The sequence below is a fragment of the Jaculus jaculus genome, chromosome 4 (genome assembly GCF_020740685.1).
Source record: "Jaculus jaculus isolate mJacJac1 chromosome 4, mJacJac1.mat.Y.cur, whole genome shotgun sequence".
Classification (NCBI taxonomy): domain Eukaryota; kingdom Metazoa; phylum Chordata; class Mammalia; order Rodentia; family Dipodidae; genus Jaculus; species Jaculus jaculus.
In genome coordinates, this window is record NC_059105.1 from 34,734,583 (window position 1) to 34,753,585 (window position 19,003).

Genomic DNA, 19,003 nt, shown 5'->3' on the forward strand with positions numbered 1-19,003 from the left:
TTGTCTTGCACCCCCAAAGGCTCAGCAGGCCAGTATATTAGCATCTTGGAGGTGAGAAAGGAAGGCTCCGGGAAGTTAGGAAACACGTTTGTAGGGTCTTGGATTGAGACCAGGGCCACTGGTGATCTAACCCAGTGACATCCCTGCTGTATCACTCAAGGTCTGGTCACTTGAGTACCAGATGCACGCAGTTTATCTGCTGTGACATCTCGCATTCAAAGGAGCCATTGTACACACAACAGTTGAGGAGGGTGGCCTCTCGCTTTCCATATGCAGGGCATGCAGGGGGGCACTTTGGTACGAGGGCTGAAGACCCTGCCCATGCCCTTCTAAGTGCTGGTCTCTCTCACAACAGGCTTAGTGTCCCGTCATCACCACAGGCACCAGCAGCCACCCGAGAAAGCCTCTTTCTTCTCTGCGGGAAAATAAAGTACTTTGCCAGTCTTCAATTTTGTGCATTTAAGGTAAAACTTGTTCCCGTTTCTGAGTATACACAAAGGAGCTGATTTTACCAGGAGAAACAAACAAGCAAACACACACTCCCTGCCTTCAAAGCAGGTCCCTACCTCAGCATGGCTCCAAACCCCTTCCTCTTCATTTTCTTCTCTGGGTCTTCGTTTTCCTCTTTCCGCTTTTTCTCCTTGACTTTCAGCTTGCCTTTTTCCTTTTTCTTCTCCTTCTCTTTCTGCTTTTTGACTTTCCTGGTTTTATTTTCCATGTCCTCTAGCTCCGAGCTCCCCTGTGGGGCTGACTCCCAATTCAGAGGTGCTTGGCCAGAGTGAGAACTCTTATCAGACAGACCATCTGTACGGAGAGAAAAATCAACAGCCATGGTCAGGGGCGCTTACGGTTAGTACAGAAATCACAGCGGTAACTCTGGAAGAATGCAAGAATGAATGAATGCAAGCGCTCCTTGGGCCTGCCTGCCATGTGGCTACTGGTTCCCTTTGAAGACACGACTGCCCATACCTGGGCACTTCAGGCAAGTGTTGCGGTTGGGAACAGGGCCTGTTGGTTGCTAACTGGTGGTACAAAAGGCTTGAAACATGCTAAACCACTATTCTCCCTGCAAGCTGTCTTGTTAACCTTGAACATCTCAGGAAGCCCACACGCTGGGACCCAAAGAAGGTGAATGTCTTTGCAGAAGAGGCTTGGAGTGTAAATTCAACCCAACTTGTCTGCTCAATTAATGTAGTCAATCCTCTGGTTGAAGCTGCTTTTAATGATTCAAATAAGAATGTCAAGAAATGCATACTTAGTGTTCCTACCCTGAGGGCAAATGACAGTTGGTCCTTGTAGGAAAATGAAAGAGACATTTCTTTAGAGTTTTCACTGTAAAATAAATTGCATATTGTCTTTTCCAATCGCGTGTTCATTAAGCCAAAGGGCAAAACATACCAGGAAAATGAATTACTTTTAATATCAAAACTATAATTGTGATCCTTAAATCATTTTTCTCTGTAGTTAAGCACACAATCTTGCCAGTGATTTGCGGATAATGACGACATGCAGAAGCCCCTTGAGCAGATGTTGCCTTACCAGCCTCTGCTTCTTCCGGCCCATCGTAAGATTTGTCAATGGCTGCTCGGAAGCTCTGGTTGCAGCCGCGGCCTCGCACCATGTGCGGCCTGGGCCTGTGGAAGGGGAGTTCGTTCTTCCTGACTTCAGCCACGGCAGTCTGGAGACTCTCCAGGGAACTGGACTTCTTCAAACCCAGAGTTGGACCAAAATCTTTGTTTGGTGACTCTGGAAAAGGAAGTGGAAAAAGTCAACCTTCCCATCACGAGGCAGTGTGCTATGATGAAAAGGCCGGTTGTCCCCGGAATATTTCTGGTTGGGAATCTTTAAAAAGAGGATGTTTATTGAGTCAGACTTGGTGGTTGAAGCGGTTTCCCATATTTTTTTGTGACCTAGGGCAAGTTGTTTTAATCACTCTGAACCTGTTTCTTTTCCAAGATTGTATGCCATATATATATATATATATATATATATATATATATATATATATATATATATATTGCATGTGACTCTGGTGTGTGATGTGTATGCATCTGGTGTGTGATGTGTATGCATCTGGTGTGTGATGTGTATGCATGATGTGTATGTGTGTGGGGTGCATACATATGGAGGCCAGAGGATAACCTCAGGCATGCTGTCTGTCTCTTTTTGAGACAGCTTCTCTCATTGGTCTAGACATCACCATTTAGGTAAGATTGGCTGGCCAGTGAGGCCCACTGAGCTATGTGTTTTCACCACCCTAGTGCTAAGATTATAGGTGTGTGCTGCCACACCTGGCATGGGCAGTGGGGATTGAACTCAGCTTCTTATCTGTGGGTAGCAAACATTCTATCCACTGAGCTATCTCCGCAGCCCTATGGTAAGGTTTTAGATGAGACTTTTAAAATCTATGTTATATATAGAAATTTATATACATGAATGGGTATGTGTATGTACATGTATACACATGTGAATTTGAATGATTGTCAGTGTGTCCAGAGATGACATGTTTGACAGTGCATACACTCCCATGCACACTCAAGTGCATACCCATTCAGTGACAGACAAAGGTACTGAGTACCTAATACAAAGAATGAGTGCCTCCCTCTCAGGACCCAACTTAGTCACCCTTACACATTGTACTTAATACTGAGGAATATATCATGCCTGGAAATCAAGAAACCTTAGTGATTATATTTTTTAAAGATTTTTTGTAATTTAAATTTTTTAAAAAATATTTTATTGTTTATTTATTTATTTGAGAGAGATCAGAAATATGTAGGGAGAGAGAGAGAGAGACAGAAAGAGAGAGAATGGGCACTCCATGGCCTCCAGCCACTGCAAACGAACTCCAGATGCATGCGCCCCCTTGTGCATCTGGCTTCCATAAATCCTGGAGAATCGAACCGGGATCCTTTGGCTTTGCAGACAAAAGCCTTAACCACTAAGCCATCTCTCCAGCCCATGATTATAATTTTTATGATTAAACACTTCGCTTTATTTTGGAGGCTATTTACCTAGCAAATGCTGTGTATAAATAAAGCAAAGCAAGAAAGAAAATTTTCTGTGCTTGTTGCTATTATTTAAAAAGTATTTCTATTTGGAATCTAGGAAAGGAACAGACTTAATATATTATGGAATTACCCATTGGAAAAAATAAAGCATAAATAAGTTTTAATGACCCACATTTGTACACTTTGCCCTGCCCTGGGCCTGATCCCCTCAGCTCCATTCTCTAACTTCCATTCCTGCTTCATCCACTCTCCCGATTATCAGTAACATGATTAAGTGATAGAAATAAGCTAGTGAGAAGGTTATTTATAAGATGAAAATAATCCAATCAAGGTTTCTGTGTCTACACCCAAGCTGCTTCCCTCCAGTTGTAAGGGAGATTATTGTCATCAAGTGGTACACTTGTATTTCGTAAAATATGCTAGTATGTTGTCTCTAGATAGATACAGGTCGAGGGCATGTTAAGGATTATGCACATTAAGTACCTATGTCAGTGTATAGCACACTATAAGGCTCAACAACTAGGACTACCTTTCATTATTATCATTATTTTTGTTGTTGTTTTCGAGGTAGGGTTTCACTCTAGTCCAGGCTGACCTGGAATTCACTATGTAGTCTCAGAGTCGTCTTTACTCTCCGTGATCCTCCTACCTCTGCCTCCTGAGTGCTGGGATTAAAGGCATGAGCCACCATGCCTGGCTTTTGATTTATTTATTTCAGAGAGAGAAAGATAAAGAAAGAGGCAGGGAGAAAGAGACAGAGAGAGGGAAAAAAACGGGCACACCAGGGCCTCCAGCCACTGCAAATGAACTCCAGACACGTGTGCCCCCTTGTGCATCTGGATAAGGTAGGTCCTGGGGAGTCAAACCTAGTCCTTTGGCTTTGCAGGCAAATGCCTTAACTGCTAAGCCATCTCTGCAGCCCAGTCATTGTTATTTTTTATTTTTTGAGATAGAGTCCCACTCTAGTCCAAGCTGACCTGGAACTCACTATGTAGTCTCAGGGTAGCCTCGAAATCATGGAGATCCTCCTACCTCTGCCTCCCAAGTGCCACCATGCCTGGCCACTGTTATTTTTATTTCTACTTATACCACCACCATGAATCATATATATGTATGTATGTATATGTATATGCACACATTGCAGTGCTAAGACGTCAAATCCTAGGGATTGGGCATGCTAGGCAAGTGCTCTACCTCTGAGCCAAATCCCCAGCCTTTGTCCCCTATTAACATTTCAAAGATGTGTAAGAAGTCACCTGTTTAAGTTATGTACTTGGTCAGCATCATTGAGTACTGAGCAGTGGCAGTCTAATTGCAGCTTTCCTACTTGGACCATAACCTTTACTATCTAAAGATGTATTTGGGGTCTGCCCTCTTCTTGATTATGATTGAGCTACACAAGATGGCTGAATTGTCCTCACCTCTAAAAGTAGAATATTAGTCAAGATGCACCTAGGAAGCTTTCCAAGCAGGCAAGCGGCAGACATTGAGTATTGCCTTATGGTTTCATCATGAACTTATGGGAGGCAACTTTGTGCTCTGAAATATATGTGTAATGACAATAAGCACTGCATTTATAGATGGAAGTGTACATTTGATAATCGTAATAGAGAAGAGTCTAAGAAAAAATACAAGAAATTTGAGAGACAAATTTCAGGTGCTACTTGCATGCATAAATACTAAGGGTATGCTATTATAAAACCCAGAAAGAGGCATGTTTCTTCCATTTTCAGGAAAGTAAGTAGAAGAAACAGGAATCAAAACAGATCATGCTTGACAAGAAAACAAAAGGCATCAGAGAGGTTCGGGAGTACTGAAGCAATAGTAAAAGCTTTGGAATTTACAGAAAATATTTTTTACCATTTTCCCCAGGGATGTCTGACATGAAGTTTGGTGCAAATGCGAAGAAAAGAACTAAGTGAGGAAGCTTAGATCCTCTGTCAACAATAGTAATCATCTTTTATTTATTAATTGCCGCTTGGGAGATTATATAAGAGCCCAAACTGTAAGCATTCACATCAACCTTTGGCAATAAATTCCAGAGAACTTGAAAGTGAATAAATCACCCAAGATATGAGACATGTTATCTAAAACGAGCTCACCGAAAGCTCGGCACGAAGTCATTTCTGGGAAGGAACAAATACACTTGTCTGAGCGAACTGAAGAGTAAGGACTCCTGGGTCTTGCAGGATTGGAAGATCTGGCAATTAATTTGCCTTAGATAAATAGAAGTCCCAAATGAGTACCAACTGATGTTGGGCATCACTACCACCTAGTGCCACTGGATGCAGCATGTCATAGAATTAAAAGCAAAGGGAAGGGTAAATCCCAGGCTTTGAATTTGGACCCAGGGATATTCCTGTTTGGGAAAACAAAACAAAACAAAACAACCCTTTCATTCTTGAGGGGTAGTCAGAATGCAAAAGTGAAAGGACCTGTAATGTGAGCAAGGGCAGCTCAAATCAGGAAGGTCCTTACAAAGCTGTTCAGGTGCGTGGAAGACTGAAGTGGATTTCCTGGTGACGTGGGACGTGACATAAATCTTCACCAAGGCTTCAGGCATTCTTACACGTTCCAGGGCTCTGACGAAAGGTCAAAGTTACCAGCTGTGAAAGGGGTCAGTTGATGCTCATCAGTGCTAAATTCCAACAAAACCCTTGGAGAAAAGTACTGTACCCTGTGGAGATCATGTCACGTTCACTCTCCCTTCCCTATGCGTGCCCTCATCAATTTCAGTTTAGCTTGACAACACGGAGGAGGTTTTACAGCTTTCACAGAGCAGATTCACTTTCTACTTCTAGCCTTACCATTTACACAGCTCCTTCCCCCACCCCCCAGGCCCCCTCCAAAAGAAGCATTTTCCTTAAAAAATAATAAAGTGTGTAATTTATCAAAATCAAAATCTTAGTCACTGGAGCCTGTTGGAAGGCTCCCACACTATGATGACTCATCACATTTTCATTTGCAGCTGACATGGTAGTGCCCTGTGCGGCAACTGTCTAGGTCGATGATCTCCGGGCACCGTGTGCTATTTGTCATGGCCTGGGCATTGTCTAGCTTTGAATGCTTGCCTGTTTCATTGTAAGTATTTACAGACCTAATTTATATCTGAGCATTTGATTTCCTGGCCAGTTCAGATTAGGTGCAAATACAAAGGAATAAAACATTTCCCAAACTGTAGTCATAATACTTTAATGTCTAGCCTATGCCTTCTGTATTTATTCTGTATTTTACATGTTGATGTTCTAGATGAACTTACTCTTCCCTTACAAACATGGACTTGACATACATAGATTTCATGAAAGAAATGATAAAACAGTTGTCAAGGGTGCTAACAAGTACCTAACTAGGTAAGATTAATCTTAGAATGTTTTAATATTCTTAGTATCATGTACTAAATTTTCTTAAAATTCAGGCCTTATAAAGAAGTACTAGTGAATTACGTTATTCTAGAAGATGCCATAAATTTCTGTTCCCAAATGAAAACTTGGTTTGACTTGGCCCTTAAAGCCTTTCCAGTGAAGACCAGAGGGGAATTACCAGTCATGTCTTTGGGAATTAACACTTTTGGACACATTGACATTCCCCTTCCAGAAAAATACAGAAGCACAAAGAAAACAGATATAGACACCAGTATGAAGGGAGTTTTTAGCATTTCTCCCATAGGCATGAAAGAAATGGCAAGAAAACCAGTGGAGAACTCCTGGCTAGTGGGAGGGGTAGGACCATCAAACTTCCTTAAAACATGGAGAAACTGCTACTGTGGCCTACTTGTAGAAAGTCACAGTTTGACACATTAAAAAACGATGGTTCTTCATGGAAGTTGCTAGGATGTAAGCCTTACTTAGTCTTGGACTCCAGAGCCATTCCTATAGTCAATAAATGCTTCTGGTTCCTACAGCTATAGGCTGATGATTGGAGTACCAGAGAATACAGCTGTCCAGAGAGAAGTGGACAACAGTGAACTTTAAAAGGAGAGACTGTAGGATACTCAAACCCTCTTAATCTGCATCCTTCCTCTTGAGTTATTAACCTCTCTGTGTCCCAGTTTCCTTATCTGTAAAATGAGGATGAGGCAAGCTCAGAAAACTGGCTTGTGGTAGATGCTTTCAAGCATTGGTAGTAATTATTTAAGAGTCACTTCCAAGCATCACAATGAAGCCTTTTGACTAGCTTCTCTCTTCTATGACATTCTTTTTAAAAATTTTTTAATTATTTATTTATTTTTTTGAGAGTGACAGACAGAGAGAGAAAGAGGCAGATAGGGAGAGAGAATGGGTGTACCAGGGCCTCCAGCCATTGTAAATGAACTCCAGATGCGTGCGCCCCCTTGTGCATCTGGATAACATGGGTCCTGAGAAATCAAGCCTTGAACTGGGGTCCTCAGGCTTCACAGGCAAGCACTTAACAGCTAAGCCATCTTTCCAGCCCTCTTCTATGACATTCTTAAATATGAGCATGTCTTCCATACAACACCAAAAAGGACTGCACAAAGAAATACTTGCTTTCACTTTTTATTCAAAAATAAAACCAGTACTTTTAAATAACTTGTTACAACTTTTTCCCTTTGAAACATGGTAAACATGTTCATCAGTATATCATATAGAGAGGTTATTCTTGTAAGATTAATAGTGCAGTCATGGATGCCTTTCCCCATAGGTGGTAATCATTTAATTAGCCTTAGATTTCATTGGAAATGTTTAAACTTCACACTCTAGCATTAAAACCTAACAATAAAACAATGCCTAATCCAGAAGACCAGTAATTGGTTCTTCCATTATTGATGAAACTGCTTCCAGTTCATCCTTATTAAAATATGGAATGATTTGGAAAGGGATTCACTTTTAGATACATTGAAAATTTTTTTTCCTAGAAAGAATGTTGTAATTGACTGTATGCTAACATTTCCAAAAATATGTACATGTATGAATTGTATATAGTTAGCCTCTAATTTGTACATCCAGTGACCACATAAGTTTATGTATGTGTGAAACAATAAACAATGTACTAGCTTACACATTTCAGTAATATCAATGTTGATCTAGGTACTTGGTGAAAATTAAATCAGTCTCTCCTAAAATGAAGATTGTGTTTAGTAGTAAATCAGGGATCCACATTATAATGCTTTCAAGGGGTCTCAGCATGAAACCTGAGAAGGTCAGAAATTTGTCAAGATAGTTTGCTTTCACTATCAATTTGGCCTTGCCTTATTATGAGCAATGAACTTGGGCAAACATAATAGAAATGCTTTACTTGCTTCATGGGGAGTTGTGATGTGAAATTAATAGCCTTAAAACTCTTTGAGTGAAAAATCGTTATAAATTCCAAGTAGGAAGTCACAACACCATTTTATCCTCCAACATATTCTACTTTATCTTTTCATTTTAGACTACATTTACTGAAATTTTTGTGTTATTTGGTTTTTTTAGTAGGTTCCCTAGAGGCAAAATGTCTTATGTGCCTTAATAGATATCATTGCATATCCATTAGCCTTTGAAAAAAATTCTCCATAATATCTAAATGTATAATTTTCCAAATTATGTTATCTGTGCTAACTGTGTCCATAATGGGCCTAATTACCTTCTTGCCTAACTCAGTATTCCAAATATTGATCATCATCCCAAGCTTATCACAGTGCCCCACGTCCTCTTCATTACCATAGGGCATAATGCAGTCTGGCTTTACATCATCTGCTGTCATTTGGGTCTCGGTTCTTTTACTGGCAATTTCCAAGTTCTCCAAGAGCAGACTCTTTTTTTTTTTTGCTTTCAAGTCTCATAAATCCTAGAGTCTTTTATCATTTCCTGAAATTCATGTCAAAATGTTCAATAATGAACTTCTCATTAAGATTCATGCATTTGCATAATCTCTTCCACCCTGTCTCCAAACACTCTCTAGTTTAAATTGAAAATATCCAAAGAAAATATGGCAAGATTATATGAAGTTACATTTTTGATTATAAGAATGAGCATTGGACTCCAAGTGTCTTAAATGTCTGCCAAGCATTGCTATACACTTTAAAATCTTTACTAAAAAGTCCTTTTATACCAAAAGTCAAAATCTTAGGTCATATAGAGTGTACCCACATGAATTCAAATTATGTCCAAAAAATATAGTCAATCGTGACTTCATTATACCAAAATTGTTTTCATGAAATATATACATATTTATATACATATTATATTTATATTATATACATATTTACATACATTTATACATATATTTAAATATTTCTGTCTCTGTATCTGTTAAGACTACAGAAAAGCTCAGATGATCTCATTCTCAAGGGATAGTTTGTTTAAATCTTTAATTATCATTTTCTTCTTTCTTAGGAAAAACTTATTGGAGTTAAAAAAAATTGCATCCAAAATAATAACAGCTTAAAAATTTAAGCAAACATTGTTGGTGTTTAGAAGGCTGTGGCTGCTTAAAGAAAAGAACTCCTTTATTACTAAAGCAGGGGCATTAAAAGACTCATTTGAGGGTTAAGTAAGCTGATATAGATGGTCAACTTTCCTGTCTATGAAATCAGTTCCTTGAATGTCCCTACCTTTCCCTAACCTGGTTGACTGTGGACTCGCTGCCCATCGGGCACTGAATCAGTGCCTACTGCAGGAATAGAGGAAGTTGCAGGCAAAGGGTACTTAGGGTGCTTGGATGTCCTTTTTCTTCAGTGCAGCAAGCCTTAAGTTTTACCTGGAGAAACATGCTACAGATGCTTTACTTCCTTTGCCCCTCATAATAACCTCTGTTCTCAGTTAACACAATCTCTAGGGGGCAAGTACTTTCCTGCCCCTTTCAAGGATTTAGTAACCTCTGCCCTACCTGTAATTACTCACTCATCTGTATTTTGTCTTTCTTTTCATTCTAGTCATTCCTTTCATTTACCTTCTTTCTGGTGATATTAACCTTTTCTGCTGTCTCTGCCTAATATGCACTTTAAATAGTCTTATTTTAACCACTGCTAAGTAAACATCTTTATTTGTCTTTCACTTTGTACACCTTAATACTGGGCTTTTTACTTTGAACACAGATTTTGTTTTTTTTTAATTTTTTTATTTTTCTTCTTTCTCCTTTCATCATTCTCTGTATGTCTTGCCTCAGCTGCATATCTTCCTTATGTTTTTGATTGTGGAGTGTTTTATGTCTTTAGGTGAGCTGTATACCACAGTACTCAAAACATATAACACAAAGGATAATATAATTCTTCAAAAGGCAGCGTAATTCAAAAGCCAAAATGTGACTTATTTCTTGAAAGGTATCCACATGAAGATATTTTACACATATATTCTGGGTACCTGTATTTTTTAGGATCAAACATTATTCTTATACTTTTAACATGCTCCTATGCTTTTATACTTAATGATTGCATTTAAAAAATAAAATGATGTGGATTCTCACTTACTGAGTTCTTTATAGATGTGTTAGAGAGTGAGAAGTTCTAGTTTTGTCTTAGCATGAATCAGAGCTTCTCTATAGGCATTCTTTAAGTGAGATTTCTATTTAACATTAAAATGTGCCACCAAAATGAAATCAGCTACCAGTGTTTACTGAGTGTTCTCTGTGGCTCAGGTCTGCATATGCTCCTATGAGGAATGGAAAATGAGTGTAAGAGTAACTCACATTTCCTGTTGCACTATAGTTTACCTGGTTCTTATAAAAAGATCACATTATATACAATTGAATTCATCCAAATACAACTGTACATTCATGAAGAGAACCAGAAGGAAGAAAAGGGGAAGGGCAGACCTCAGCCGTGAAATGGTGTCCTTGACTGAGAAAACACACAGGTGAGGCCTGAGGTCTGCAGACATGTGAATGGTTCCCTCTTAGGCTGTGAGCACCTGGCCACAGAGTAGGATCCTTGTGTATCAGGATTCTTCCATGGATTTCTTAATAACCTTGGGCTTCTAAAAAACAACACAACACAAAATAAAACAACCCAGGTGGCTTAAAAACAATAGAAGTTTCTCACAGTTCTGGAGGTTGTGAAGGCTAGGATCTAGGAGCTGGCCAACTTGGGATCTCATGAAGGAGTACCTTCTGGTCCACAGAGAGACATCTTCCTACCATGTCCTCACAGAGTGGAAATGGTGTGGCAACTCCGAGGTCTCTTCAATCTCACTTGTGAATGCTCTGTCACACCTCTCTCTCCATGCCTCAGTTCAATGCCCAGAGGGATAGCACTGTGTGAATGATGCTGGATTTGGCTGATTATACTTCTGGAGGGGTGGTCACCATGGCCCATGATGTACTGGGTTCCACTGAAGCTGTGGTTAATGAAGGGGGTGAAGGTTTCATTGCTAGGATTTCTGGTGTTTGGCTGTCCTGGTCAGCAGGTGCTGAATCTTTACAAGTGCAAGAAGCCCCTCCATTTGAAGTGATCTGTCCCCAGGGCTCTTCCATTCTGAGGGGGAACCCTGATGATCTCTAGATCAGGATCCATTGGGGTGTTCTCCTAGTGTCTTGGAGAATAGCTCCTGGATTCTTTTGAGATGCCTATGCATATTAATTTAATCAAACAGCCACTTAATCCATCCTTAGTATGCTTTCTAGAACAATGTTTCTCCTTTTCAGTGTGGCTAGAATGAAGATCATGCAGATCATTAAGTTCTCTATCCTTTGGGTTAACATTCAATCTTTAAGTCATTTATCTCTTCTTCAATTTTACTGTAAATAGTTAAGAAAAATTTAGGCTGCACCTTCAATGCTATTTAGAGGTGGCTGCAGCTAAATAGCCAATTCCTTCACTCATGAGTTCTACCTCCCACTAGAACACAGACACATTTGAGTCAAGTACTGTGGCACTTTAGACTGAGGGTGGCCTTTTCTCCAGTCTTCAATAACTAATTCAAGCCAACCACTTCATCTACTTTTTGTTTTAAGAAACTGCTGTCTGTTCAAAAAATAATAACCCAACTTATAGTAAGTATAGGGGATTTTCAATGGCATTTTGTGATTTCCTTTTTCATTGCTGAGGTTTTCTATGTTAGTATTACATCTTGTAAGTATCAGAACAATTATTGGACTGTGTTCAAATTTCTTGTCAGGTTCTCCAAGTAGACAAATACATCAGCCTCTTGACTTAGCTAAGCTACTCAACTGTTGCACAAGGCAGACCTGGCCTGGACTACAGTTGTGCTAATATTATTCTCATTTTCTTTGTAGCCTCATAAATGAAAGATTAAGTACCTAGTTTGCTCAAAGATGCTTAAATATAGATACGGAACAAGATGAACACACAAGGTAATGATACTACACCGTGCAAAATATACCCTCAAAATTCATGAAGGGTCTATCTGAGAGCAATAGAGGCCCCTCACCCCAGTATTTTTAACATATTGTACATAGTCATGGGTTTCATAAAAATATCTTCATATAACTATATAATGTACATTGGCTGTATTTTCCCTAAAGACATCCTCCTTTATCTTTCTTCTTATTGCTAGTCCTCTTCACTCTTCCTGACACTCTGCTTCCACCTTCATATAAGTGTGTATGTTGTTTATTTATTGATCATGATCATCTCCTGCTGCATCCATTTTCCTATTGACAGCATAATTTTGTGTTTCTGTATGCCTTAATAAAATGCCATGGGGCATAAGCTGCATTTTCTTTATCTATCTGTTGTTGGGCACCTGTGTTGGTCTCATAACTTAGCTGTTATGAACGATGCTGCAATAAACATCAGTATGTGATTACTGCGGGGATACGTTGGCTTGCAGTCCTTTGTGTGCATCTTGAAGAGCAGCACAAAGCAGGGCTGTAGAGCAGGTTTATCTTTAGTGCCTGGGAAAACTTCATATTGAGATCCATAGGACTGCACTTATCCTCTTTCCCACCATCAGTGGATAAAGACTTCCTTTTTTTTTTTGCATCCTGACCAGCCTTTGTTATTATTCTTCCTATTAATGACCTCCATGCTGCCTGGGATGAGATGAAACCTCAGCGCAATTTTCATTTACATTTCTCTGAGGGCTGGTAGGGTTAATATTTTTTTTCATATATTTATTGTCCATCATTTGTACACAGTCTATTTCATTGGCCTACTTATTGATAGTATTTCTTGGTATTTCAATGTTTGAGTTCTTTGTATATTCTAGATATTAATAATCTGTTATATGTATAGTTAATAACAATTTTTTCCCATTCTTTAGGTTGTTCCTTTACTCAGTTTCTTTGCTCTGCAGAAGCTTTTTAATTCCATGCGACTTTGTCAACTGTAGCATTACTCCCTGAATGAATGGAGTCCTTATCAGAAAATTTTCCCTATGTCTATTTCTTTAGATGTTTTCTCTATTTTTTCCTCTAATACTTTCAGAATTTCAAGTCTTCCATTAAGGTTTTTCATCCATTTGTAATTAATTTTTGTGGAGGGTGAGAGGTATCTAATTTTATTTTTCTGCATATGGATATATAGGTTTTCCTAGTACCATTTTTTTCTCCAACCTACACTTTTTGGATACTTTTTTAATAATCTGGTTGTAATAGCTATGTGGATTTACATCTGTATCCTTGATTTTATCTTGTTGATATATAGCTCTCTCTTTGCTCAGTTAGTACTTACTTACTATGTGTGTTTTCATTATTACGACCCCGTTGTACAACCTTGAATCAGGTATGATGGTACCTCTAGCACGGTTTTTGCTTGGAATTGCTTTGACTATTCAGGGTCTTTTGTACTTCCATATGAATTTTAGGACTTTTTTCTATTGTTATGAAGAATGACATTATAATTTAGATAGGAACCTATAGACATATTTTTTTTTTTTTTGGTAGTACAGACATTTCTACAATGCTAAACCTGCTAATCCATGAGTATAAGGAGTCTTTTTGTCTTCAAATGTCTTCTTTAGTTTCTTTCTTGAGTGTTGTTTTCATTGTAGAGGTTTTTCATTTCCCTAGGTTTAGTCAGTTTTTCTTTTTTTTGAGGTTATGTTGAAAGAGATTGTTTTCCTGATTTACTTCTCAGAATGTTTAATACTGGTATATAGGAAGCATGTTGATTGCATACCTAAGCTTTGTATTTTGCAACTTTGCTGAAAGCATCGATTAGTTGTAAGAATTTTCTGGTGTAGTTTTTAGGATATCATATCATATATAAATAAGGATACTTTAATTTATTCCTTTCTTTTCTTTCTCTTGTCTTACTGCTTTACCCATTTTTTCAAGTACTATACTGGATAAGAATGGAATAAATGGACTCATCTTGTTCCTGATTTTAATGTAAAAGCTCTGAGATTTTTCTCACTTAATATAATGTTGGCTAGAGATTTGTAGTATGTAATCTTTATTATGGTGAGATATGTTTCTTATATTCTAGTTTCCTTAGAACTTTTTATCACAAAGAAATGCTACAGGGTCAAAAGACTTCTGCATCTCTTGAGATGATAATGTGATTTCTGTTTCTGATTCAATTAATGCGATTTATTACATGTATGGATTTGCATCTAGAAACCATTGTATCCTTGGAATGATGTCACCATGATCACAGTGAATATTCTTTTTATGTGTTCTGCAGTTCACTTTGAAAATATTTTATTGAGAGTTTTTTTTTAATCTATGTTTTTCAGGGTGACTGGCCTATAATTTTATTTTCTCTTTTTCATTTTCTACATCTTCATCCATATTTGGTATAAGAATTGGGGAGAATTTCTCTTTTTATACTTTATGAAATAGTTTCAGGAACACTACTATAATTTAGCAGGGAATCTATCCAGGCATGGACTTTCTTTAGCAGGGACATATTTTAATATTATATAACATTAATGTTGTGATATTATAATATTACATTGTATTAATATCTCATTGCTTGTTATAGGTCTTTTAAAGTTGTTCATTGGTTTAATTTTAGTAGGTCATATGTGTATAAATTCATCCATTATTTTTTGTTTCCAACTTATTAGAATATAAGTTTTTAATGTATATCCTAATGATTTTCTGAATTTAATTCTTATCTTGTAATGCCTCCATTTTTATTGCTTATTCATTTCGGTCCTCTCTTTCTTTTGTTCAGTTTGACTACAGATTGTTTCTCTTATATATATTTTCAGAGAATGAACTTTTTGTTTCATAGATTCTTTGTGTCATTTGTTTTGTTTATATTTCATTAATTATTGCCTTGATTTTTATTACTTCCTCCCCAAATACTGACTTTGGCTTTGGCTTAATTATTTTCCCAAATACTTACTTTGGCTTTGGCTTAATTTTGCCTTACCCAAGTTCTAAGATGCATTTCTGAAGTGTCCATTTGAGAATACTCTGATTTTTCAATGTAGGCACTTATAGCCATAAACTTCCCTCTTAGGACTGTTTTCATTCATTTTATAAATTTCAATATGCTATATTTTTATTTTCTTTTGTGACAGGGATTTTGGAGTTTAAGAAAAGTTCTTAAAGATGAAATCCTAAATTTGTGTCTGTTTTTACCTATGAATTGGGATAGAACAAGCCTAAGAAGGATAATATTATATACTGTTTTATCTTTATTCAGGAATATCAAGGATATGGGGGAGAGAGAGCCCTCTAATCAAGGAAGGGTAAATGGATACGCTCCTGTGGTCAGGAAGACCTTGTGGGAGTTTGTGGGCCTGGGAAAAAACATGAAAAGGGATTTTTCTAAAAAGGCTTGTGCTCCTAAGGAAATCAAAGGCCATAAAGATAGTAACAAAGAAATATCCCTTCCCATTCCAATGTAGTCTTACTGATATTGGGACCTGGACATGGAAATATGAACAGCTCAAGAGCATCTAATAACAGTTGAATCTTTAAATGAAAAGCTGCTTTATGAAATAGTTTCAGGCACCACTTGGATTCTGATCCCAGGTCCATTCATATTCAAGTTGTCTTAACTTGGCTTCTGCTTTTGTATCCCTCAGTGTCCTATTAGCAAAATTTACATTCATTTCAGGATTCAGAATGCCAACAGGATTTATATTTACATGTCCACATAGAATCTGCCATGATCATCAACAAATTTCAATTTCTACTTACGCTTTGGATCCTCCCCCCAACACACAAAACTCCTTCACACTTTTCAAAGGATCATCTACCCTTTTTACTGGTATTACTAGCCTAAGCTGTTTTCATAATGGAATCAAAAGCTAACAAAACTTGATGGAAATAATCATGACTGAGAATACAAGTAAAGTGCCAGATAATTTCTTCCACTGGACAAGTTACTTTTCTTTATCAAACCCACACACCATCAATCAAATTGGAAATATCACAAGGTCATCAAGCTTTGGCATCTCTACACATGATATACAGAGAACGTTAACATTAGCATAGAAGCAAAATAAACCCTAGAGTGGTCTAGGCTTGTGGGGATCCAAAGGAAAGAAAGCACACTATGATTTGAGGGGGCTTGTCTTTGGAATGAGCATAGTTCTTTCCTTTTCTTTTCTAAGCATGAGGTGGTCAGCTGTCCATGAAGAGGGAAATGCGTGAGGAAAAGTTGAGACCTGTCTGCTAGGTTGTAAGTACACACACAGAATAGAGGGACTAATTAGTAAAAGCCATCATCCTGGGGTGGGATGGTAACATTCATGGGTAGAGAAGAAAAAATAAGATATGAGGGTCTTTCTGGCTATGGAGGCTATACATGGATAAGGGACAATCATAAATCACTGAAACTGTTATAAAAGGAATGGTCTGATAATATTGTGTGTGTTTTGAGAAATAGTAAGGAAGCAATATATAGGAAAATTAGATAGAGACTGTTATATCAATAGAACTCATTCCTATAATAAAATACCTTGTTTTTATTTTTATTTTTTCAGTTTGAACTTCAGGCTTTTGGAATTTCTTCAATACTATTTTAGTGCATATAATCACTTGTCCCCAACAACGTACAGGGATATTTTGCCCAGCTTATTCTCTGATCAGGAAAGAAAGGTTGAGGGCATGTTTCAGCCCACATGGGAGGCAAAAGATGCTCACCGTTGTGTCCACTGCCTGTTATCAGTAGGCTTCCTTTTGAGAAAGGTTAGTAGTGACTCTCAGACCCTTTACTGCCTCCTCTTAGGCATACTTAACTATATTTTGTTATGTATAATGATTAATGAGCAGTAGAGCAAATAACATGGGAACACACAAAATAAATGAGGTGGCAAACATGAAGGGGAAGTTCCACTTCATGTTGTAAGTTCTGACAAGATTCTGGAGTCTCCCTATAACTCAGCTCAAGGAGTCCTTGGCTGTGGGAAACAAGGTTACAAGAAGAGGATATTTTCATTAATAACCTCCCGTAGGGGAAGTCTATGATCAGTCTTTTTGAAGCTGAAATTCTTGCTGAATTGCAGTAATGGGGCAGGACCTATAAAAACACTGCTGAATTCCACCTCAGGGAAGCATCAAGAGAGATTGCAAGAGTGGCCTCCTACTATCCTGATCCTCTCCTTCTCCTGCTCAAATTCATTGTTTTCTACTATTCAGTGTGCTTTATTCTTCCTGGAAAAGCATCCTGCTATTCTTTGGGTTACTATGCCTCCTTGACTCACACCCAGTATACCTGTGGCCCCAGCATGATCGGTGAGGGCTTAACATAGTGCAAACCAGAACTAATTCTACTATAGTGACCAAGAAGAAGTCATCTTCTTGCTACTGGGCCTTCTTAAGCTTTGAGCTATTGGCATCCATCTTGGGCTTCCACAAGAATAAAGTCCAAAGGTCTGGAGAGATGGATTAGTGGTTAAGGCACTTGCCTGCGAAGCCTAAGAACCTAGGTCCAATTCTCCAGGTCCCACGTTAACCAGATGCACATCATGACACATGTGTCTAGAGTTCGTTTGCAGGGGCTAGAGACGTTGGCATGCCATTCTCTCTCTCCATCTCCCTGTGTCCCTCTGTATCTAATAAATAAGTAAATAAAATGATTAAAAAATTAAAAAAGAACAAAATCCAGAGATGGAATGACAAGCTCAAGGAAGACTATTGATATTGATCTAGCAGCATGCCTATGTAGGTAATTCTGAACTTTTTGGTGCATATATCAGAAAATCACTTTCACTGGAATAAAAAAAGAAATAACAGTTTGAAATTTATTTTCTTAATGTAAACTTAAGGCAATTTAGATACCCTCTTCTTCATCTCTCACCAATATTACAATCCATATTATCACCAGATGTTTCTACTTGGGTAATAGCCAGGCATTTTGGGAGCAGAGAACATCACTGGTGAAGCTCTATGTGTCAAGCACTGACTTTATCAATGAAAAGAGCATCTGTCACTAGGTACACAGAGGTAGGGTTTAACATGGCCTATGCCTGATGGGTTTTATGAGACATAAGTTCCCCCAAATTCGGAAGACTTTTGTTAAGTTCATTTGTTCAGCTTATCCTCTGACTCCTTTGTGAAGAGAAAGGACCATGCTCTACTTCACCAGAAGTGTCTATAGACATACAACTAATTCTTTAGACAACTTGGAAACATAGAGAGGTTACCAAAAAAGGAAATGAAAATCACTTCTTGTTATGGTTGGCCAGGGGTTCAAACAGCTACTTACAATTGCATTAACTAGATATATTGCCCTGAATCATCAAGATTATAAAAATAGCTCTGGAGAGATGGCTTAGTGGTTAAGACATTTGCCTGTGAAGCCAAAGGACCCAGGTCGATTCCCCAGGACCTATGTAAGCCAGACACAAAAGGTGGTGCATGCATCGATAGCTGAAGGCCCTAGTATGCCCTCTCTCTCTGAAATAAATAAATAAAATAACTTTAAAAATATTATAACAGTAAACCTAATGTCATTTTGTGGGGCTGGATGCTCCTACAGTATTCTCCTAATGACTCCACAGACACCTCCTACCTGCCTCTCAGTGAGGAGGTACCTGTGTCTAGAGACTGTTCATGCAATACCCGTGCACTTGCTTCACATGTTTCTGTCACGTGTAGTTCTAGGAAACTGATTTAGGAGCTTTTCTATGAATTGATTCAAAGGAAGCTGGACTAAAAGTGGAGTGAATAGGGCTGGGGAGATGGGTGAGCCA

General features: G+C 38.3%; 1 protein-coding gene across 1 annotated transcript in view; it reads right to left on the bottom strand.

Annotated features, from left to right (window-relative positions):
• Positions 1-19,003, bottom strand: part of Pard3b (par-3 family cell polarity regulator beta) — a 1,086,921-nt gene that overhangs the window by 319,888 nt on the left and 748,030 nt on the right. The window contains exons 17-18 of the mRNA XM_045147062.1: positions 1,540-1,746; positions 567-804 (exon numbers count right to left, since the gene is read on the bottom strand). Of these exons, the coding sequence (XP_045002997.1) occupies positions 567-804; positions 1,540-1,746 (445 nt within the window). The remainder of the gene's footprint in view (positions 1-566; positions 805-1,539; positions 1,747-19,003) is intronic.